The 24,444-nt window shown below is 45.2% G+C and overlaps 1 protein-coding gene across 3 annotated transcripts in view; it reads right to left on the bottom strand.

Moving 5' to 3' along the window:
* Positions 1 to 24,444, bottom strand: part of ATL2 (atlastin GTPase 2) — a 96,301-nt gene that overhangs the window by 13,021 nt on the left and 58,836 nt on the right. For all 3 annotated transcript variants that reach the window (XM_074989195.1, XM_074989197.1, XM_074989196.1), the window contains 7 exons: positions 19,170 to 19,274; positions 16,312 to 16,362; positions 13,644 to 13,700; positions 9,305 to 9,397; positions 8,889 to 9,027; positions 7,295 to 7,422; positions 1,136 to 1,192 (listed from right to left, as the gene is read on the bottom strand). In XM_074989195.1, the coding sequence (XP_074845296.1) occupies positions 1,136 to 1,192; positions 7,295 to 7,422; positions 8,889 to 9,027; positions 9,305 to 9,397; positions 13,644 to 13,700; positions 16,312 to 16,362; positions 19,170 to 19,274 (630 nt within the window). The remainder of the gene's footprint in view (positions 1 to 1,135; positions 1,193 to 7,294; positions 7,423 to 8,888; positions 9,028 to 9,304; positions 9,398 to 13,643; positions 13,701 to 16,311; positions 16,363 to 19,169; positions 19,275 to 24,444) is intronic.

The raw sequence follows: 24,444 nt of genomic DNA, 5'->3' as shown, positions 1-24,444 counted from the left end.
AATTTCAGAGCGGAAGGAAACCTATGAACAAAAAGATAAAGCAAAATAGACTAAAGAAGTGCATTCGAAGTTAAAATTTCAGCTCTGATATGTAAGTTACTTATTGGATGCCCAGGAACCTGAATGTGATGTTTTATTATGAGACGTACAGAAGAGACTATTTGATGGTTACCAAATAGGTAGAAAGCTGGCAGAAACACTCCATCACAACACAGAAGACAGTTTCCATCTCTCTCGATTGCATTACCTCTGCACAGTCACAGGCCAGAGGTTGCAGGCTCAGAATTCTAGCAGAAGTGTCTTGTTGGGTCATGCGTGTGTTCATATCAGAGCCAACAGTCTTTAGAATGTTGCAGGACAGAATGTGGTCCCACCCTCCCCTTCAAAGTCACACAGGGAAGGAAAGTGATGATCCACTGGAGTCCATCCCTTGCCTATGGAACTGAGAAAGCACAGTAGGTGGCTTTCGGGTCCTTAGACAAGATTGAGGAGGAGACGGTTCCTTGAAGGGGAGGTACCCAGGACAACTTCAGATTCAAAAACAAAAGAACTCCTCTAGCTTCTTCCATCATAGAGGCTTCCAGCCATCTTATTCCTCAAGTCCCAACAGGCAGAGTCAGCAAAAAGAAACCATCTCCTTGCTGAAGGTTGTAAGTCCCGAACAATTTAAGCATTATACATACTGAGCAAGGCATGACTGGACTAAGCAAAGCTCAACCTCAGTTTGATCTCTCTCTCTCTGGATCAGCCACAGATGGGAATATTGGTACAGTTGGCTTATCTGAAAGACCACAGAGTGAAAAGTGACCTGACGAAGTGCTCCTTTTAGCCCTAGGTACTACACTAACAAAAAACAAAATCAGAGTCAAAATGTAGACAGCATGGCAAGGCTTCAGAGGAGCGTATGCACTGATGAACGGCAAGACCCCCAAGGGCTACCACTTCAGATGGTTCTGAACCCATGCTAGTCCCCATACGGGGTAACTGCCTAGGCTCTGCTTCAAGGAACAGATAGATCCATGGGCATTAACGTTTCATTCACAGTCTTCAATGTCTTGAAGAAATACATCCTTCCTGACTATAAAGAGTTTAAAAAGTGGTATAAACGAATACAAATTAAAGGATAAGGAAATACCTGGAGCATAGATTTAGGATGAGGTAGTGCCTCTCCCTGATAGATTTTAATGTAAGCCTGAAAAAAAAAAAGAAAGTTAGTTATATTTTTGTTGTGATTCTTTTTTGACCTGAGCATCTATGACAGAACGGAAGCCAGTGTCCAAAATCAGTCCTTAACTCAATCCTAAATATTCAGTTACACAATCCCTACATGCAGGAGTACAATAATTGACAACTGACATTTGAACATGTATCTCAACACTTTAATCACTTTACATTCCAAACCCCTTATAGTAAATGCTGTCCCTACTAATCTCCATAGATGATTAATCAAAGCTATATTGTAGTGATGCATCACAATTAATATGCACTGTTACCAAGATTAGAGCTGTTTGTCGGTCATGGTCATGGTACAGAACTTTTTAATGAAGCAAGTAGAAAGTTACACACTTTCCCATTTTACACACAGTGAGTCAGTGATTAATCTTGAGGTTTTATCTGAAAAATAAATCTGATTTGAATCTACCCACCACCCTTTTCAGGGCAAGATGCCTCCATCTCCTGTTCAGGTGGGGTTACAGATCAGCAGGGGCTGAGGCCTACCACACAGGAGAGGCTTTTGGAAAGAGGCTACTACAGTCCAGAGGTGCTTACTCCCTGAAGGGCTCAAGCTTGCTCCTCCCTGAAACAGTACTTGGGCTTGAGAAAACCCTTCTCAAAGATGGGGGAACACGCCACCCACACGGCACCCCCAGAATTGGGGGCCAGCAGGAAATTCCATCCAATCCCCAAGCAGCAAACAAGTTGGGGGTTAGAAGAACACCTACGTTCCCTTTCCCCCTCCCCACCAGATCTGGGAGACGATGAAGAGGTGACCTTTCCTGGGACATGGGAGACAATTCCTGGGGTGCCAGAGTATACTATGGAAGTTCAATGAGCTGATTACCATCAAGCTGGCCCTTAGCCCCCCCATCCCACTCAAGAGCCTCAGTTGCTGCGGTTGCCCTGTGACTGGGAAGAAAGGAAGAGGGCAGTGTACTGCAGGTCTGGTCTTCAACACTCCTCAAGAGCTCTCTCCAGGCTGATGGGGAGCAATGCCCTGCAGGCAGCAAGCTGGGGACCAGGCGCTCTGGTCAGCCACAGGAAGTGCACTGCTTCGGGCCAATCACACCAGCCAGCACAATGAACTCTTCCACTGGTCCTGCCTTATGCCTTCCCTTCAGCATTATCCATCTCTAGGAGTGGAGGAAGGAGAGAAAGAAAACTGCTCCTTCTCCTCAGCTGCTAGTCCTGGCCCCTGATGGTGATGAATGGGCATCTATGCTGTGGATGGGACATCTACTTTCAGAAAGGAAGCCAAAGCACATGGCCCCTCAGCACCCAGTGTTTCACACAGTGAAAAGTGGCTAATCTGCATGGAGCTCTGAGTCATGGGCACAGCAAAGTGTAACTCTCAGCTCCACTGTTTCCTGACTTAGGGCTGCCTCTTAGTTTTACTGCCCCATGCCTATGTTTTGTTAGCCTTTATCTGCACATTAGTCTTTTCAGTGTGCCCTCCTCTCATTCACCACACATGTCCAACAGTGCAATATGAATTAGGGAGCTCTTCTTAAATATTTACATATTCTGTCCTCATTTTCCAGGGTGTGCGCCGCTCCCTTCTACAGTCACTGAACACCCCACCCCTGAACTAAGGGAGGCAGAGGGCCTAGGGGAAAAAATCTGTATGCAATCATGTAATTAGAGACTTTCCTGCTGCACAGACACCCTGCGGCCAGATTGTTGGCTGCCAAACCCTGCTTTGCATGACCCCTCAAATCATTAATGAGGTTCCTCAGAATATACCCACATACACAGAAACTAACACTGTGAGGTTAGGATAAAACATCCTTTTATTCCATGGCAACAGCAGAGAGTGTGTGCGCGCATCATGCACATTTTCAAACTCTCAATTCTCCAAGTCACAAGAGATTTCTCACCAAACCACCAAAAGGCACACTGGAGTTTTAGGAACCACATGCTGCTTATTCTAAAATTTCTGCGGTAACCCCTGAGTAACACAGACAGCCGTGTTTTGTTTTGATTGAAAACAGCAGTGTGTTCTCCCTACTTTAAAAGCATCTCTGCCATTTTTATGTTAAAGTTTCAGAGAAGAGTTCTCAGGCTGAGAGAGCACTGAAAATTTCAGCCCAAAAATCTGACTAAACTAGGCTAATAGTTTTTCAAATGGAAGTGCTTAGACAACTGTAATTATTGGTGTAACTATATGCAATACCTATTTTTAAAATTCAGTACCAAAACTGGCACTTTGCCCTAATCTGTCTCTCTCAAACTCAGTTTAAGGACTCTTGGAGGGATCATCTCTACTCAAGACAGACATGTAAGATTTGCTGTTTGGTCCTACACCTAACTAAGTGCACAGCCAAAATAATAATTCACTTAGGCCACGGCTACACTACCCCTCCCTTTCGGAAGGGGCATGTAAATTAGGGCCACTCAAAACACAAATGAGGTAGTGATATGAGTAGTTAACCCTTCATTTGCATTATGACATCCACTCAGCCCATCAAAAAAGCAAGTTACTCACCTATGTGCAGTAATGACAGGTTCTTCAAGATGTGCCTGGCCAGACTGCGCATGCATGGTCTCCGATGCACCACTTCGCGCTCTTTTAATCACATGCATGGTGCAGTCTGAGCCAGTTCTTTGAAACAGCTTCGAATCCAAAGCAACAGAAGGATCCAAGTGGGGAGGAAGGGTGGGAGGTGGAGCACCCATGGGGACACATCTCGAAGAACCGTTGTTACTGCATGACGGTGAGTAACTTCTTTCTTCTTCAAGTGTCCCCCATGGGTGCTCCACCTTAGGTGAATGAGTAGCAGTACTCCAGAATAAACTAGGAGATGGGCACCAGATTCAGGTCTTGTCCATGACATAACACTGCTGTAGACAGAGGTATCCTCAGTCATCTGACAGTGGAGGGCGTGGTGCTTGACGAAGGTTTCATGGGACGTGTAGGTTGCTGCCTTGCAGATGTCACGGAGGGAGAAACCTCTGAAGAACGCCATTGCTCTGGTCGAGCATTTCTGTGGCTGACACGGTAAGGACATGCCCCACAATGAGTAGCAAGTAGTGATGCAGGATGTGATAAGGTTAGAGAGTCTTTGTGATGATACCAGCTCGACCTTAGAGCGGCAGACTGTGGATACCACCAGTCTATCGGTCTTTTGAAAGGGCTTGGTTCTGTTGATACAGACGGCCAACGCCCTTCTCACATCCAGTAAGTGCAGCCGCACCTCACATGCTGAGGAACGCGGTTTGGGATAAAACGCCAGCAGTAGCATAGGCTCGTTCATGTGGAATTCTGAGATGATCTTGGGGATGAATCGCGGATGTAACCTGAGCACCACTCCATCCTAATTGAGCATGGTGTATGGCGGAATCGCCATCAAGGCGGAAAAGCTCACTAATCCTTCAGACGGATGTAATCGGCAGAAGGAAAACAGTCTTCAGCTTAAGCAACTGGAGTAAGATTGCAGTCATAAGTTCAAATGGGCCCCTCAATTATGTCTCTAGAACCAAGTTCAAACTCCAAAGGGGCTAAACAGGCCGCCTCAGGGGGTACAGGTTGGTCGGGCCCTTAAGGAAAAATAACACAATAGGATGAGCAAAGACATCTGTGGTACTGCTAACTCAGTCAACTGTGACATAATTGGATCACAGAAACTTGGTGGGATAATACACACGATTGGAATATTGGTATAGAAAGGTATAACTTACTCAGGAAGGACAGGCAGGGTAAACAGCATTGAGATGTTGCCTCATATCAAAAATGTGCACACCTGGATGAGGTGGAGATGGATGCAGGATACTGACATGTTGAAAGCTGCTGGGTTAGGTTAAAGGGGTAAAAAACAAGGGTGATGTCATGATAGGGGTCTACTACAGACCACCTAGCCAGGTAGAAGAGGTGGATGAGACCCTCTCTAAACAATTAACAATATTATACAAAAACCTCAGAATTTGGTGGTGATGGGCGACTTCAACTATCCAGACATATGCTGGGAAACTAACACAGTGAGGCACAGACTATCCGGAACATTCTTGGACCGCATGACAATTTTTTGTTTAAGAAGATGGAAAAAGCTACTGGGGCTGAAGCAGTTCTATATTTGATTTTAACAAATAGGGAGGAACTTGCTGAGAATTTGCAAGTGGAAGGTAGCTTGGGAGAAAGTGACTATGACATCAGAGAGTTCATGATTCTAAGCAGTAGTGAAAGGGAGAACAGCAAAATAAAGACAATGGATTTCAGGAAAGCAAATTTTGGTAAACTTGGGGAGCTTGTAGGTAAGGTCCCATGGGAAGAAAAATTAAGAAGAAAAAAAACACAACTGAACAGAGTTGGCAGTTTTCCAAAGGCACATATTAAGGGCCCAAAAGCAAGCTATACCACTGCATAGGAAAGATACAAGTATGGTAAAAGACCACCTTGGCTTACCTAGGAGATCTTGCATGATCTCAAAAAAAATCAAAAAAGGAATCATATAAAAAGTGGAAACTAGGAGAAATTACAAACGATATATATAAGCAAACAATACACATATGAAGGGGCAAGATTAGAAAGGCCAAGGCACAGAACAAGCTCAAACTACCTAGAGACAAAGGGTAACAAGAAGTCACTCTATTAATATATGAGAAGCAAGAGGAAGACCAAGGACAGGGTAGGCCCACTAATCAGTGAGAAGGGCAAAACAATATCAGGAAACTTGGAAACGGCAGAGGTGCTTAATGACTTCTTTGTTTCAGTCTTCACCAAGAAGGTCAATGCAGAAATGCCTAACGTAACACAGGATAGTAGGAAGGGGATAGGTTCAAGAGGATAAAATACATAAACAAGTTAAGAATTACTCAGAAAAGCTAGATTTCTTCAAGTCACCAGGGCCTGATGAAATGCATCCTAGAATACTTAAGAACCTAATAAAGTAGGTTTCTGAGCCTCTAGCTATCACCTTTGAAAACCTCTGGAAATCGGGAGAGATTCCAGAAGACTGGAAAAAGGCAAACAGTGCCCATCTATAAAAAAGGGAAAAAAGAACAACCCAGGAAACTACAGACCAGCCAGTTTAACTTCTGTGCTGGGAAAGAGATACAGCATCATTTAGTACTGCAGGAACACCAGGCTGAGCAACTGAGGTCAGTAGAGCACAGCAGGCTGAGCAACTGAGGAAGATAACTAGAAGCATGTAACCTCCAGGAGAGGAAAGCCAATTCAGTTATCTCCACTTCCTGTAGAAGTAAGCAACTGCTTTCAAGCTCTCTGCATGGGTGACATAATGGAGAATGCTGTAGCAGAGACCTCTCAGAGAAGGGAATCAGAAGACGACCCCACTGGATGGAAGGCATGGGATGCTAGTCCTAGGCATGGCAGTTCTACAGCCACCACCCCCAAGAAAAGAAGATGGGTGGTGGTATGGTATTTGTATTTTCAAATGGCCATAATTTACATGCCCCTTCCAGATGGCAGGGGTGGCATAGCCACAGCCTTAGAGTTCTTCTGGATGAAAACCACCCATAGCCAGGTTCAGAGAGTCAGAGGCCTTGTCTATGCTTTAGAGATCTTTGAAATAACCGTGCTAATGGCCATTTTGAAGAATACTAATGAGGTGCTGAAATGCATACTCAGCACCTCATTAGCATGCCACCAGCCACAGCACTTCAAAATCACCACTTTTCGCTCCCGCTCGGCTCATCCAGACAGGGCCTTTTTCGAAAGGACCCCGCCAACTTCCAAGTCCCTTTATTCCTATCAGATGATAGGAATAAAGGGATTTCGAAGATGGCGGAGTCCTTTCGAAAAGGACCCCCGTCTGGGCGAGCCATGAAGGAGCAAAAAGTGGCAATTTTGAAGTGCCGCGGCCGGTGGCATGCTAATGAGGTGCTGAGTATGCATTTCAGCACCTCATTAGTATTCTTCAAAATGGCCATTAGCACAGTTATTTCAAAGATTTCTATAAGTGTAGATGTAGCCAGAGTGGTGAAATTAAAGCCAAAACTACCTAAAGCTCACCAGTGAGGGGCAACCTAAGTACTTTCTTCTCTTCTTTGAGAGGAAGATACTCCGAAATTAGGATGATTCTTATAAGACATGAAAAAATTAGTACAAGTGTTTGCCTACCTTAAAATATTCTACAAGATCTCTACAAGTCACCTTGGAGCCACTGATCTCTTTTTCTACCAAGTTTTCTGGAGCAAGTAGCAAAGGAACCAGATTCCGCAACTCTCTCTTGAAATCATCATCAATGTCTGGTGGAAATTGAATCAGAAAAAGGTGATACATCTCAATGTCAGGTAATAGTGAGTTTCTTCTCTATAAGAAGTACACCAACAAACGCCTTTTAAAAAATGCATCTTAACTCAGAATAAGTTACATACCCTTAAATATCTAAGGGTTAAAGAAATACTTTATTTTACAATCATTTCCAATTTCCAGAGTGGGGTTTTCCTTCATGTATGTAATACTAGAGTAACTTGAATTCTTTGGGGGAAAAAAATGCTCCCAACATAACCTCTCAGGTCTCTGCTCTCAGCACAACTGCTAGAAACTCCACGAGATTAATTTTATCTTTTTTCCTCACCATTCTTCCGCAAACTAGAAGCTCCTCGCCCACCAAAATTTGAGTGGAATTATTGGGATTTTGGCTGTAAATCTTCTGATCTTAGACACAGCAGAATCCCACAGCTGGCCAAGTTGGACTTCAAACCTTGATTTTAAAAAGAAACTTCAAAACTAGAATGACTGTTGAATTATCTCACTGAGGAGATCTAAAAACCAATTACAGTCGAATAATATTAATGCTCAGCATTGATTCCTGATTCTAATGGCTCTTGAGCAACATTAATATTGCAAGGTTATAGTCACCTTCCTGAAAATAAACCACCGTGCAGTTTGGAGTGGGCAGGGTGAAAAGAGGGAGGGAGACACTGCTTAACTGCTCCATGCTGGGTAAGCTGAAAAGCGTATGATAATGCCCGTGTCTCATTTTCACCTTGTAACCCCAGCCCTTCAGTACAACCTACTTTGAAGGCATGTGAGGAACTTCCGGCCCATGGGCCAAATCTAGCTCCCCTGCTCTATTTGACATAGCCAGCAGTGCAGAGACTTGCAATGGGGCAAGAGCCCTGAGCAGCTGGAACCACAAGTGTGGGCTCACCCCACTGCAGGGGAAGACAGGCTAGCCCCTGTGGCCCCAAGGCTGCAGGGAGCCAATGGAAGCTGCGGGGGCAGGGTGGCGCATGCAGGAAGCACACAGCTTTTGGGAATGGCACCATACCAGGGCAGGGTGGAGGCTAGCCTTAGCCCTGATGGGTCGCTGACTGGGAGCGGTCAGAGGTAAGTGGGGCGAGACAGACAGCACTTCACTCCCTGCACACACAAACCCCCTGGTGCCACCACTGAGCCCCCACCCATTGCCTTCACCCCAAAACACTGGAGCAAGGTCAGAATCCCCTCCTGCACCTTAGCCTTCCAAGAGCCTACATCCCCAGCTACTCCTGCAGCCTGAGCCCCCCATTTCTGGCCCCACCCTGAAGCACAGAGGAAGCCACAAGCCTCCATGCTCCCCCATGTGTGGCCCACGGCTGTTTTGTTGTGGGTCAATGGCCCAGACAGAAAAAAAGGTTCCCTGCCCCTATTTTGCTGCAACACAAGTTGCCTTAAAACAAAACCAGTGATATATATCTACAGCAAGTAACAACGGAATGCTTCCTACCATTCAACCTCCCATCAAAATTTGGATTAGTTGCAACTTTAAGACCAGGGTGGGGCAACAGGAAACAGCCAAGGTTGCTGAAACATGAGTGAATATGCTTTCTTACGTTCTGTAGCTCTTCATGCTGGTTTTCCTTTACCTGAAGAAAGCAGAGAAAATTCTAAATGGTTTTGTGGAACAGAATGTGACATTTATAATTAAGTTTAAATTGTAGGTAATTTATGAATAGATTTCACAGTCTAGCCTTTTCCCCAACGTCTATGAAAATGTAGATCACACAGAGGCGATCGCTTGATGTCAGTTTAAATACCTGTGTTAGAGAAAATAGCAAACAAAAATATTTGGCCAATTGTGCGTAGCTCTCTCAAACACAGACCTGTACCTGAACTAAGTAGCCACAGTGTAGGTCATCTCACCTGCAGTCTCTTTTCTAGAAATTTTTTTCCTCCTTCCAAGCCATAGGCATGTTCATAAGGATAGCTCCAATCTCTAATTAAGAACATGAGTGTCTGCACAGAAGAGCACAATAACGAATAGTTAATATTCCTTATATCAGCAGAAAACAGCAAAGATAAACAAACACCCTGCATCTGCTGCTGGTAATCCAGCTAACTAGAATCCCAAACCTAATTAGCCTAAAAAAAAAAAAGACACTTGTTATTCCTGTGTGTGTTGTGAGTAAGAACAGCTGAAGCAGCACCTTCAAGCTAGCTTGTACTTGGACCTTTAATGGCTAAAAGAACAGTCTCGCCTGCTATTCCAGTTTCTTTGTCCCTTGCCAGTTCACATATATGAATGTGTCTCTCCCATCAGCTGGAGATGTGAAACTGATCTTATGATAATCACTCCCCAATCAAGAGGGGAGCTAGCTAGATGGCACAAACTATACACACTTACAGGAATTAACTAGGCAAGTTACTAAGATTTGAAGTCAGACGGAGTAGAAGATGCACATTAGAACAAAAAAGAATCAGAGGGTTTGCAAGACACCAAATTGGGAACTCTGAGATCAACATGTTCACAGTCCCTTGGTGTGAAGACTGCCTCATGTGAGCAAATGTGAAGCACATGTTCCCACACAGAAATAGAGGCAGCACGCCCATTCCTCCTTAAATTTACTTTTAAAAGGAGCTTAAACCCTGGCTCTCTCTCACAGGCCACGGCTCCAAAATAAGGCAAAAACACTCCTGAGGCAGTGTGGTGCTACTGTGTACATACAGAACATGTGATCCCCGCAGATTTACTGGTCAAATAAAGACAACTGCCTGACAGAGAAGCCAAAAAAGCAGTCAGACAAGCCTCCTCAGTAGTATGTTTCAGGTGCCCAGGGAAGCCAGCAGAGGTAAAAATCACTATGGGAGAGCAGGACTGAGGGAAGACACAGCTGGTGGCTCCAGGCTCTGATTCTAGTCCTAGCTGGGGTAAGGACAGACCTCCTCCTTTCCTGCATGGCATCTGGGGTTGGAGCAGACCCTGCTCCAGATTTCCTCCAGCTATAGGAAGCTCTGCAAACTCTCTCCTTCCAGCCATCACTCTGCAGCTGCAGGGGGAAGCATCACTGCACAGAGAGGCTGCACCATCCATCCAATTCCAATGCCACCAGACCCTCCTAGTTAGGCCCCTCCCCGCAAACCTAAAATGCTCCTCAGCTAGGCCCACTCCCCCTGCATCTGGTCCATCCTAATTTCCTCTCTATATAGAATCATAGAAGAGTAGGACTGGAAGGGACCTCGAGAGGCCATCGAGTCCAGCCCCCTGCCCTCATGGCAGGACCAAGCATTTTCTAGACCATCCCTGAAAGCCACCTATCTAACCTCTTCTTAAATAGCTCCAGTGATGGAGATTCTACCACCTCCCTTGGCAATTCGTTCCAGTGTTTGATCGCCCTGACAGTTAGGAACTTTTTCCTAATGTCCAACCTGAACCTCCCCGGCTGCAATTTAAGTCCATTGCCTCTTGTTCTATCCTCAGAGGCAAGGAAGAACAAGTTCCCTCCCTCTGCCTTATGAAACCCTTTTAAAATACCTGAAAACTGCTATCATGTCCCCCCTCAATCTTCTCTTTTCCAAACTAAACAAGCCCAATTCTTTCAGCCTTTCTTCATAGGTCATATTCTCTAGACCTTTGATCATTCTCGTTGCTCTCCTCTGGACCCTCTCCAATTTCTCCACATCCTTCCTGAACTGCGGTGCCCAGAACTGGACACAATACTCCAGCTGCGGCCTAACCAGCGCGGAGTAGAGCGGGAGAATGACTTCTCGTGTCTTGTTCACGACACACCTGTTAATGCATCCTAGAATCATGTTTGCTTTTTTGCAACAGCATCACACTATTGACTCATATTTAGCTTGTGGTCCACTATAACCCCTAGATCCCTTTCTGCTGTACTCACTCCTAGGCAGTCCTTTCCCATTCTGTACGTGTGACACTGATTGTTTCTTCCTAAGTGGAGCACTTCGCATTTGTCCTTATTAAACTTCATCCTGTTTACCTCAGCCCATTTCTCCAGTTTATCCAGATCCTTTTGAATTACGACCCTATCCTCCAAAGCAGTTGCAACCCCTCCCAGCTTGGTATCATCTGCAAACTTAATAAGTGTACTTTCTATGTCAATATCTAAATCGTTAATGAAGATATTGAACAGAACCGGTCCTAAAACAGACCCCTACGGAACCCCACTAGTTATACTTTTCCAGCAGGATTGAAAACCATTAATAACTACTCTCTGGGTATGGTTATCCAGCCAGTTGTTCACCCACCTTATAGTAGCCCCATCTAAGTTGTATTTGCATAGTTTATTGATAAGTATATTATGTGAGGCCGTGTCAAATGCTTTACTGAAGTTTAGGTATACCACATCCACCGCTTCTCCCTTATCCACAAGGCTCGTTATTCTATCAAAGAAAGCTATTAGATTGGTTTGACATGATCTGTTTTTAACAAAGTCATGCTGGCTGTTCCCTAGCACCTTACCACCTTCCAAATGCTTGCAGATGATTTCTTTAATTACCTGCTCCATTATCTTTCATGGCACAGAAGTTAAACTACAGGCCAGTCAGCTTCCCAGGTTATTCTTGTTCCCCTTTTTACAAATGGGTACTACATTTGCCCTTTTCCAGTCTTTTGGAATCTCTCCCCTCTCCCACAATTTACCAAAAATGATTGCTAAAGGCTCAGATACCTCTTCTATCAGCTCCTTGAGGATTCTAGGATGCATTTCATCAGGCCCTGATGATTTGCAGACATCTAATTTTTCTAACTAAATTTTAATTTGTTCTTTTCTGATTTCAACTTCTAAGCCTATCCCTTTTTCACCAGCATTCTCTATGGCAGGCATTCCTTCAGATTTCTCAGTGAAGACAAACAAAGAAATCATTAAACATTTCTGCCATTTCCAAATTCCCTGTTACTGTTCCTCCCTCCTCACTGACCAACGGCCCTACCCTCTCCTTAGTCTTCCTCTTGTTACCAATGCATTTGTAAAAAGCCTTCTTGTTTCCCTTTATGCTTGTAGCTAGTTTGAGCTCATTTTGTGCCTTAGCCTTTCTAATCTTGCTCCTGCATGCTCGTGTTGTTTGCCTATATTCATCCTTTGTAATTTGTCCTAGTTTCCATTTCTTATAAGACCCCTTTTTTATTTTGAGATCATGCAAGATCTCCTGGTTAAGCCAAGGCAGTCTTTTGCCATGTTTTCTGTCTTTCCTACACAGTGGGATGGCTTGCTTTTGGGCCCTTAATAATGTCCCTTTGAAAAACTGCCAACTCTCCTCAGCCGTTTTTCCCCTCAGTTTAGCTTCCCATGGGACCTTACCTACCAGCTGTCTGAGTTTACCAAAATCTGCCTTCCTGAAATCCATTATCTCTATTGTACTGTTTTCCCTTCTACCCTTCCTTAGAATTGTGAACTCTGATTTCATGATCACTTTCACCCAAGCATCCTTCCACTTTCAAATTCTCAATAATTTCCTCCCAATTTGTTAAAATTAAATCTAGAACAGCTTCCCCTCTGGTAGCTTTTTCAACCTTTTGGAATAAAAAGTTGTCTGCAATGCAATCCAAGAATTTACTGGACAGTCTGTCCCCTGCTGTATTAGTTTCCCAACATATACCTGGATAGTTGAAGTCCCCTATCACCACCAAATTCTGGGCCCTGGATGATTTTGTTAGCTGTTTAAAGAAAGCCTCATCCACCTCTTCCACCTGGCTAGGGGGCCTGTAGTAGACTCCTAGTAGGACCTCATCCTTGTTTTTCACTCCTCTGAGTCTAACCCAGAGACTTTCAACCCGTCGATCTCCTTCGTCCATCTCCACCTCTGTCCAAGTGTGTACATTTTTAATATACAAGGCAACACCTCCTCCCTTCTTTCCCTGTCTGTCCTTCCTAAGCAGGCTGTACCCTTCAATACCAACATTCCAATCATGAGTATTATCCCACCAAGTTTCTGTGATGCCAATGATATCATAGTTGTATTCATTTATTAGTACTTCCAATTCTTCTTGCTGATTTCCCATACTTCTTGCATTTGTATATAGGCATCTCAGACATTGATTTGGTCTTGCCTCCCAGTTTTGCCCTGGCCCTCTTTTTACTCTCCCAGTGTAGCCCATACTCCCTCCCATTTCAAATTCATCTCCCATGTATTCATGCTGTCCACTTACCTGCGGGCTTTGCTCCCCTGCCCGTAGATGTGTTATGAATGTGTGTTAGACAACTACGTAATTACATAAAAGGTTAGAGTCTAGAATATATATTACCTGAAATGGCTTTTGGTAAATTTCTTCCATAGCAAGTCTTCCATACTCTGTAAACAACTATTAAATGAAACCGTTAAGAACAATGCCATACACAGATTTCCAAATGCTTCCTCTTTGATCAATGGGAAACTTAATGGCTTCCAGTTTTCATCTCAATGTTAAGACCAGCCCTGAAGTTCATCCTGGACACCGTTAAGATGAGAGTCCCAGTGCTCAAGGAACTGAACTGCAGCCAATGATCCCTACCCACCAGGTACCTTTCCCAGCCCTCATCTCCTTGCTCCCTTCCCAAAAGTATGGGAAACAGATGCTGCAAGTCTCAAAGGTCACCACATTTCTATTTTAACCTGAGGAGAGCAAGGGAAAGGGATCCACTTTGCATGCTTCACCCCAGCTGGGCAGGATGTGGTCCCACTTTTGTGGGTTAGGAGGCATTTAGACTTCATAGAATCACAGAACTGTAAGAATGGGAAGTGCCTTGAGTGGTCCTCTAGTCCAGTTCTCCACACGCAAGGCAGGACTGAATGTTATAGATCAGTCCAACAGATGTTTGTCTAATCTACTCTGAAAAGTCTGCAAGGATAGAGATTCCACAGCCTCCAGAGTCAGTTCAGTCATCTGTCCTGTTCAATAGTACAGGTTGGTTCAATGCAAGTAGGAAATAGCTGGATGTCCTCAACACAGTGAAGAAACAGTCACCTACATCTCCTTACTAGCCCCTCTAATGGGCCCAGATACACGAGAGAAGACGAGCAGCACATGGAAACCCAGTCCCTGTGGATCCCAACACAAGAGCACCTTTGGCACAGAAGAGCAGTTATACAAAACTAGCCTCTGGAGCCACTCAAAGACTGGAATGAAATCACGTGCAGGGAGCCTCCAGTCTACCACCAATGATCATAAGGCAGCGTTCATTTGGCTGCAAACCCTAGCACTTCCTAATGTTAACATAGATACATTGGCCCTTTTCTGGCCACCCCATCCCTCTGGAAGGGGAGAGGGCCCATGAAGAGGCCATTAAAGGGACACAGCTGGTGTTGACACCTACCCAAACAAGGACCTTGGAGGACAAACCAGATTCCATTTCCAAATTTAAGTATCTTCCCACTGCCACCAGGCCACAGGAGAGAAGAGCTGGCAGAGGAGACACCAATCACACCCTAGCAACCTCAAACTTCTACCCCCAGCCTGCAACTGCATGAGTCTATCTGCTTACCCAACTTCATCCACCAAGCAGTTTCCCCTCCCCAGTTATAAATCCCTCCCTCACCTATTAGAGGCAAGTCCCACCCCACTCAAGTCAAACCAAAGGCTGACAACTACAGTTCAACTGCAGTGCTTAGGCACCCTGGGAAACCCTTAGTTTCTCTTTAACCTCTAGGAAACCAACCATTTTGTTCATTTTGCATGCTGAAAAAAACATTCAGTACCTATGTATTAGCTGTATTTCAATGTTACACTGATTTATAAGTTGGCTCCTACTATTACAGCTGTCAGTTTGTGAAGCAGAATGGGGCAGACTGCTCAGGATCATGTGGATTTAACCAGTTTCAGGCTGTGTCAGGGCCTGAATCTGAACAGTTGGAAATGGGAGACGGAGGCTTTGGCTAACATGAAAGCCAAAGTTTCTCCTGAGCTTCAAATTGACTTGAAAGACCTAGCTCAGGTTCCACATACAAAACCAAAGCCCCAGCAAACTATGGCCACACTCAACTCCTGTGACTTAGGAAAAAGAAAACCCAGGTTATAAATAGGACAATTCTAGGTCTTCGGCTTTCTGCCCTGGATTCTAGGCACCAGCTAGGAGTAGCTCAATTTTGCCCCATCGTGTTAGAAAAGCCATTTTTTAATCAAAATGAAGTTTTTCAGGTTTAAGGAAAAAATTCCACCTTCACTCATTTCTCTCTCTAACCTCTCTAATATAGGATGGAGGAAGGAAAGCTGCTCTCCAAACCTAAAAACGTTGTTTCAAGTATTCATGTACTACATTTCCCTTTCTCTGACCAAAACTGCCTCTGCAGAGATCATCTTCTTGTCTTTTTAAGGTCTGCCCCATGCTCCAAAGGTGTGCTCCTTTAACTACATTATAAGGATGGTGTTGCTTTAACTGCTTCCAACGTGACCACACAACAGTGCAAATGTAGTTATGCCATTATAACGGCATCTACAGTACTACTATTTCAGTAAAGCAAAGTAATCATGCTAGGTAAGTGTAATTAGCCAGTATATTTCAAGGGCAGACTAGCCTGAAAATTCCAAACCTTAATCAGACATGACTGTGCCTAATGTCCACAACCAGGAGTGCCTCCCTGAGCCAACTCTGACTCCCGCCAGAGTTTAACTAAAATAAATCAATCCCCTATTATCTGGTTTGGCAGAGCCTTTGCTTAGCAGCATTGCTGGGCAGAGATGTCTCTTGGCCAGGAAGACAAGACAGCTTTCAACACCCCATCACGTTAACTGTCTTGTTTTACCCATACCTTAATTGTTTTAAACTAGTGTGCTTACAATGAGCAGAAAAAAATTACCTTGATCCAAAAGTTGACGACAAACCCTTAATTTGGGTGTCTAGAGTTTCAGACTGCCAATTCAAGCAGACTAGGGAGCTGAAAACTTTTCAGAGAATAATACATCTATAAAAGGCATATTAAACTCAGTGTATATTTACCTGCAAATGTTGGAGATCATCTTCTTGAATGTTCTGGGACAAGTTGTAAACCTGTAGGTGATATTGTAGTTCCAAGACTTTTAGTGAGAGACACTTTTTATGTTTCCATAATAGAGTCTGTTCCAGTAGAATCTTAATATTTACCCTCACCTCTGCTGAGGTCTACTTGGAGCAGGAACAAATGTAATGGCCCAAAATACACTATTATGATAAAGTTGCATCAGCTAGAACCTCATTAGTAATAGTCCACAGAGGTGGATACTACTTTACTATATAGTGCCTGATTTTGCAAAGTTTAGTTCCTTTGCTTTTAAATATTACAGAAGATAGATCTTAAATCATGATTCTTGCCAATACTGAACGTTGAGGCATAACTCAAAGCAGAATTAGTGATCTATGGCTAGATTTGAAGTCAGACAAGCAGTGGGCCAGGAGAAAAGGATAAGATAATGTCTGGTCCAGTGGAAGGCTGAGATACGGGCACCCAAGTTGCATAAATCTCAGGTTAATGCAACCAAGTGGCAGGGAGCTGGCACTTGGATCCGGGCTGCCTGCCACTCAGGGAAGCTGGGAAACTGACTAGTTCAGCAGTGCTGGTCAGTTTCCCAGCTCCTGTGAGTGGTGGGCAGCAAGGAACCAGGCACCAGCTCCCCAGTCACGTCACTGGTGGCAGCCAAGAGCCTGACTCTCGGCTGCTGCTCCTGTCAGGAGTGGTAGCCTGACTGACTATCCCTAACAGGAGCGGTTTCCCTGCTCCTGTCAGTGGTGGCGAGAGTCAGGCTGCCGAACAGGAGTGGTTTCGCAGCTCTTGTCAGGGGTGGCAGCCTAATTCTTGGCTGCCACCACTAACAGGAGCTGGGAAACTGACTAGCACAGCAGCGCTGGTCGGTTTCCCTCTCCTGTGAGCAGCCCCTCACTCACAGGAGACAGGAAGCTGACCAGTGCTACTGTACTAGTCAGTTTCTTGCCCCACCCCGAGTTATGCATAATTTAATTTACGCAGGGTTGCGCAAGAATGCAACCTCTGCTTAAGTCGGGGGTCTACTGTATTGTGGAAGGTCAGCACAGTATTTCAAAACTGAGAATGCTTTGAATTTTACTTTTATAATAAAAGTGAAAACCCACAGAACAGTTTTCTGATCATTTGTTGTGTGCTGTTACTTATAACGAGCAATATTACGTCAACAAGAAGAAAAAAATGATGATTCTCACTCCCCAAAAGAGTTAATGAAACTGATTATCTAATATACAAATCTGCACTTGCATGGGTCTTTTGGTCAGCAACAATGAAGAAAAAAGCCAGTTAAAAACTGACAAGTCTAAAAATCGTACAAGGGGACAGGGAACTCCAGAGCAAACATATAATATCTCATTTTTAAAAGGACTAGATTTCAAGTTGAGTGTCTCTTTAAAACAGTTACAAGAACACATTTTCTATTCTTAAATATTAAAAAGTGGGTAAACAAAAATGTTAGTGTATTTTCCCTGATCATTAACATCAAAATTAAGACAACACCTTTGAAATGTTTTATTTCCTGGGATTCTGTGTATGTAAGTATTTCTTAACAGATATACACACAGGCCTACATTTTCAACAGATGAGTATCCAATTTGACCCTCCTTAAGACGACCTGGTTGGTCGTTTTTGAGAGATTGTTCTAAATTTTTGCAACAGTGTATGACACACATACTGTAAGAAGGGGGACAAAAATCAAGTTTAGCAGCATTAGAGTATTTAAGAGACTGTGCTCATTCGAGTCCTTCCTTTGTATAAGCTTGGCTATTCAACAATTTTTACCATTAACCTCTTGTGGAGTTTTTGGGGGTTTTTTTTGTTCTGTTTTTTAAAGAAAAAAAGACCATCTGGGATTCTCCTAGTACAGGGGTCTGCAACCAAAATAGTGTGAAGAGCCTTTTTTTCCCCCCCCAAATTCAGTTACAAAAATATCAACGTTTCAAGAGCCACAATGCATGTGAACAGGAGAGATTCCTTAATAAGTAACACCAAACCATACTGTCTGTAGCCCCTATTTTAAGGGCAGCACGCACACAATGATTTGTACCAGTTAGCATGTTTAAGTTACTTTCACCCCCGGTGAAAGTACCCCCGGACTCCCTCACTTTAATCCAATCCTTCCTCCCCTCCTCCAGAGCCAGGCACCCCCAGCAACCCTCTCCCGCTTTAACCCAATAACCCCCTCCTCCAGAGCCAGGCACTCCAGCTCCTCCTCCACTGCTTTAGCCCAATCCCCCTCTCTTCTTCCAGAGCCAGGCACCCGCAGCCCCTGCGCTGCTACCCATCCCCACGACACACCCGAGCCTCCGCTGCCGCTGCCACAACTGCTGTCGCTGCCACATGCTTCTCGTTCTAAGCACTAGGGAGGGACAGATGTGTAGAGTGGCGCAGAGTACTCCTGCGGTTCAGAGCATCTGATTGCTCAAGAGTTGCGTGAGACTTGGTCACACATGCCCTTGGATCTCTCTCGCATCCCGGGGTCAGCAGCAGAGCAGGGAGCCCACCCGAGGCATCTGTGCCCAGGCAGCTCTTGTTAGGGGGGCTTGCAGAGAGCCACAGAAAACTCAGCAGCAGCAGGTAGCACAAGTGACTCATTAAGGAGCCACAGGTTGCGGACCTCTGTCCTAGTAGACTAGGCAGTGCAACAGAACTAGGGACCCGCAATGGAGCACTGTTTGGGCAATCTGGGCTTCAAAGAGCGATTGATCTGCAGTATTTTAAGTGAGCTAAGAACATTTAAAGTCCGCCTATTCATTTTTGAAGCGTGGCTAGAGATATTTTTATGATGTTGTCTAAGCCAAGAGGTTTAAAAGCTGCTATATATCAGCATAGCTATTCTCACCTGGACAGAGCTTGTCATGGTGCTCAGAGCAAATACCGTCGCACAGTCTTTGATAGTGGATTGGCTATCAAAGGCACCTTGGGTATCCATAAGTAGTACAGCCACCTAAAGATTTTTAAAAAGCAGCAATAATTAACCAAGATGTTATGGTTTCACCTCTAGGCTGCAGGGCCAGATCCAACCCACTCACTGGAAGCTGTTATCCCACTGATGACTCATTAACTGACACTCAGTCCACAACCCAAGCCACTACCAAAGAGCGATGCCCTCAATGGCATTCTGCCAAAAGGCCAAGGAGAAAAAACACAAAAGTAGAGTTAGCGTCCCCCTAGCAAAATCTCCTTAACATTGGACCAGCGAGGTACTCTCACAGGGCACTGTGGCACAGTCAGCTCTTACTGCTGTGACACCAGGTAACTCCAGCTTCCAGGGCTCGCAATCCAGCACCTTTCATGAACACTAGATGAATGATAAAGTTGCCATTAAGAAGATATTCAACAATTAAACGTTTTCTGAAGGAAAAACTGGGTGTCTCTTACTAAGCTCATTAGTTAAAATGATGAAATGAAGCAGTTGACTTCATGATGCACCTACTACCTGATCCCCTAAATCTCTGAAATAGGATTCAGATTTCCTTTTCTTTCAGTTGTAAAAGACTGAAAAGAAAAAATAAATGGGTGAAGTTATACAAAATGCTAGAGGCAAAATCCCATGCTATGACCATTCTGTAATCAGTGCACCTGAACTTAGAGACACCTCTGTGCAAGTCAGAACGCAAGGTTCTTTTTAATGTTCACGAAAGGCACCATTTATTTTGAACTTGTAACAGCCAATGATGTGGCTAACTCTCCCTTTGGGCTCTAGCAGTGCCTCGCCTATGAAAAATACTAGTTAAGTGCTCCGAGAGGCAGGGGACATGGATTTTAAATTTAATCCTTGGCAGGGATCACTGCATACTTTACTACACACAGTGCAATGTGACTTCTTTTCTTTGCTGTGAAGAAAGTATATAGAAAAGTTTTATCTCACCAAGAACCTTACACATCCAGATATGTACAGAGAGTTTAACTAAACTTGGACATACATTTAAAGCCCGACCCCCAAATATTTTGTAGCCACCCATACATTGCATTGGAATTTAACTGCAGGGTATAACGCCATTTCACTGTTGCAGAATTAACCATCTTTTTCCACAGAATTCTTCCACTGCCGGAGCATTTGGCTATGCAATACTGTTAATAACAATCACTTCTAGAGTGCCTTCCACAATAGCCTCAGGCAGCGTTTTCCAAACTAAATAGGCCACAGAACTTTTGGGCTTGGAATATATTGATGGAAAACATACATTCTGGACTGGGGGAGGTGTTCATACCAAAAAATTGCCATGCATAATGCTCAGAAGTTGCTTTAAAAATTGTTTAAGATGTCTTATTTTACAAAGAACAAAAGTGGCAAGAGAAAAATCATCTGAGTGAACAGAAGACAGTTACCTGTTCCGTAACTGGTGTTCAAGATGTGTTGCTCATGTCCATTCCAAACTGGGTGCGCCCTGGCACATTCCCAGTTGTCGGAAGCTTTTTGCCCTAACCAGTAGCCATTGAGTTGGAGCGGCGCCCCCTGGAGTAGCGCGGATATGGTGACCAATACATGCACCACGCAACCCCACCCTCTGCTCAGTTCCTTCTTGCCAACAACTCTGACAGCAGGGAAGGTGGAAGGGTTATGGAATGGACATGAGCAACACATCCAAGAACACCAGTTACAGAACAGGTAACTGTCTTGTCTTCTTTGAGCGATTGCTCATGTGCATTCGAAACTGGGTGAATGCAAGCCAGAGCCTAGGAGGCAGGGTCAGAGTCCCAGATGGAACGTAAGCCAGCCCTGCCTATCGCAGTGTTCATCCTAGCATGCTGCTTCAGGGGCTAATGGGCTGTAAACGTGTGGACAGAAGACCAGGTGACCGCGCTGCAGATGTCCTGTATAGGAAACTGGGCCAAATATGCCACTGAGGAAACATGTGCTCTGGTAGAATGAGCTCTGATCGAGGGAGGGAAGGATTCCCGCAAGCTTATAACATTCCTTAATACAGGTCACTATCCAGGAGGAAATCTGCTGGGAGGAGACTGGGGAGGCCCTTCACTCTGTCTGCTATTGCCACAAACTGCTGCTGCTTCCTAAAAGGTTTGGTTCTGTCCATATAGAAGGCTAGTGCCCTTTGGGCATCCAATGTACATAAGCTCTGTTCCCTAGGGGAAGCATGAGGTTTTGGGTTAAAAAAATGGTAGGGAAATATTCTGGTTGATATGGAAAGAAGCAACCACCTTCGGTAAGAACGCCGGATGAGGTCTCAGCCTGACCTTGTCCTTGTTGAACACCCTATAGAGCTGGTCCACCATCAGTGCCCTCAGTTCGGATACCCTTCTGGCTAAGGTAATGACCACCCAGAATGCTATTTTGTAGCTGAGAAATAGCAGGGGATTCAAAGGGGGCCCCCATGAGGCTTGACAATACCAGATTAAGGTCCCAGACAGGCAAAGGGGCTTGTACCTGCAGTTTGACCCTCTTCAGTGGGTCAAAAACCTTCACAAACCTTTTTGCCACCAGGTCTGAAAAAAGTCTGATGATATACCAGGGCTGGGGTGAAAGGCTGAGATAGCAGCTAAGTGCACTTTGATGGAGAAGAATGACAACCCTTCCTGACCCAAGAACAAAAAAGTAGCCCAGAATAACATGTATCGGAGTCTGTAACAGGGATAACCCCTTTGGAGATGCCAAGATAGAGAACCTTTTCCATTTGGCCACATATGTTGCCCTCGTGGAGGGTTTCCTGCTGTTCAACAACTACCTGCCTCACAGCCTGAGCATGAGAGCTCCATGGCTCTCAACCATGAGTTACCAAGTTGTGAGGTCCAATGAACAAAAGTTGGGGTGCTGCAGTCTCCCCTCCTCCTCTGGCAGCAGGTCCAGGCATAATGGGACTGTCACTGGATTGCATACTGACAGTTCCAGGAGGATCAAGTACCAATGCTGCCAGGACCCATGCAGGGCCCACAAGGATGACTGATGCCTAATCTCACCAAATTTTGAGGAGGGCCCTGTGGATGAGTGGCACTGGAGGAAAAGCATAAAGCAGAGGGGCCTGACCAGGGAATACTGAATGTGTATGCCCAGGAGCCTGGGCTCTGGTTCTGTGAAGGGCAAAATGTCTTGCTCTTCACATTGAGATGAGAGGCGAATAGGTCCACTCAGAGATGCCCCCACTTCTGGAAAATTGAATGCAGCAAGTCTGTGTGTAACAACCATTTGCGGTTCACAAAGGTCCTGCTGAGACGGTATGCCAGGGAGTTGTGAAACCTGGGTAGATTATGTGCCTTCAGGAGAATCCGAGGCTGAATGCAAAACCCCCAGAGCCTGATGGTCTCATGACACAGGGGAGAAGAGCGTGCACCCTACTGCTTCTTTATATAGCACATTGCTGTCATACTGTTTGTGCTCACTAAAATGCAATGACATGCCAGACTGTCCTGCAACACCTCGCAAGCAAGTCTGATGGCTGAGTTCCTGAACATTTGTGTGGAGCTGAGCATCCTTGTCCCACATAGCCTAAGTCCGGCGCTCCCCCAAATGCGCCCCCACCCCAGATCTGAGACGTCCATGACTAGGGAGAGAGAAGGTTGCAGGGGTCTGAAGGGCACTCCCGTGTGAACCAATTGGGCATGCAGCCACCAGTGCAGGGTTGACAAAATCGACGGTGGCACCGTTACCGACCAGTCTTTGCCATCTGACGGGGCAGCACACCGAGGCAAGACACAGCCGAAAGGGGCATCAGCAGCCTGGCGTGCTAGACGACTAACATGGGCTGCCGTGTGACCCAACCACCTCAGGCAGCCTCTGGCTGTTGTGGTCAGGAACCTGATCACCTCATGGATAAGAGATGCCACAGCCTGAAATCTTCATGCCAGTGGGAAGGCTCCAGCCTGCGCTGCATCCACAAGGGCCCCCCAAAACTCCACTGACTAGGTAGGAGTCAAAACCGATTTTACCTCATTGTCCAGGAGGCTGAGGTTGGTGAACGTTTGTCATATCAGCTGCACATGCCGGACCACCTGGCATTGGCTAGTCAGGGGGCATTTGCAACCCTTCAGGTACAGGAAGAGATAGGCCCCACTCCTGCACAGAAAGCTGCCACCACCGCCATGCATTTGGTAAAGACCCTTGGAGCAGAGGACAGGCCAAATGGAAGGATTGTGAACTGATAATGACCCCACCCACCACAAACCGCAGGAGCCTCCTGTGGGGCGGGTAAATTGCTATGTGGAAATACGCATCTTGTAAGTTGAGAGCAGCACACCAATCCCCCGTTCCAGCATCGGGATGTTTAGGCCCACGGATACCATACAAACCTTCTTTTCTATCAGCTTGCTTAAGTCGGCCTTAGTCCCCCTTCGCTTCAGAACTAGGAAATAACAGGAATAGAACCACTGCCCCTGAAACTGGTGGGGAACTCCTCTATAGTCCCCTGCTGAAAGAGGGATTGCATCTCCTGCATGAGCAAAGTCTTGTGAGAGGGGTCCCTGATGAGGGACAGGGAAGTTGGGTGGGAAGGCAGGTACAAAGAAAACTGAATGGCATAACCCCTTTCCACTCTGCATAGGACCCACTGGTAAGAATGTAAGAACAGCCATACTGGGTCAGACCATAGGCCCATCAAGCCCAGTATCCTGTCTTCCAGCAGTGGCCAGAGGGAAGGAACAGAACAGGTAAATCATCAAATGATCAGTTCCCTGTTGCCCATTTCCAGCCTCTTGCAAGCAGAGGCTAGGAACACCCTCCACGCACATCCTGGCTAATAGCTGCCACTGGACCTATCCTCCATGAATTTATCTAGTTGTTTTTTAACTCTGCTATAGTCTTGGCCTTCACATCCTCCTCCAGCAAGGAGTTCCACTGGTTAGCCGTGTGTTGTGTGAAAAAACTATTTCCTACTGTTTGTTTTAAACCTGCTGCCTATTAATTTCATGTGGTGACCCCTAGTTCTCATGTTATCATCTACTTCTCATAACATGTCCTTATTCACTTTCTCCACACCAGTCATGATTTTACAGACTTCTACCATATCCCCCACTTAATCATCTTTTTTCCAAGCTAAAAAGTCCCAGTCTTATTAATCTCTCCTTATATGGCAAACACTCATAAGAACATAAGAATGGCCATACTGGGTCAGACCAAAGGTCCATCGAGCCCAGCATCCCATCTGCCGACGGTGGCCAATGCC

The sequence above is a fragment of the Carettochelys insculpta genome, chromosome 3 (assembly GCF_033958435.1).
Source record: "Carettochelys insculpta isolate YL-2023 chromosome 3, ASM3395843v1, whole genome shotgun sequence".
In the NCBI taxonomy this organism is placed as follows: Eukaryota; Metazoa; Chordata; order Testudines; family Carettochelyidae; genus Carettochelys; species Carettochelys insculpta.
Note: the sequence above shows the minus strand (reverse complement) of the source record. Positions and strands in the feature narration are given on the sequence as shown.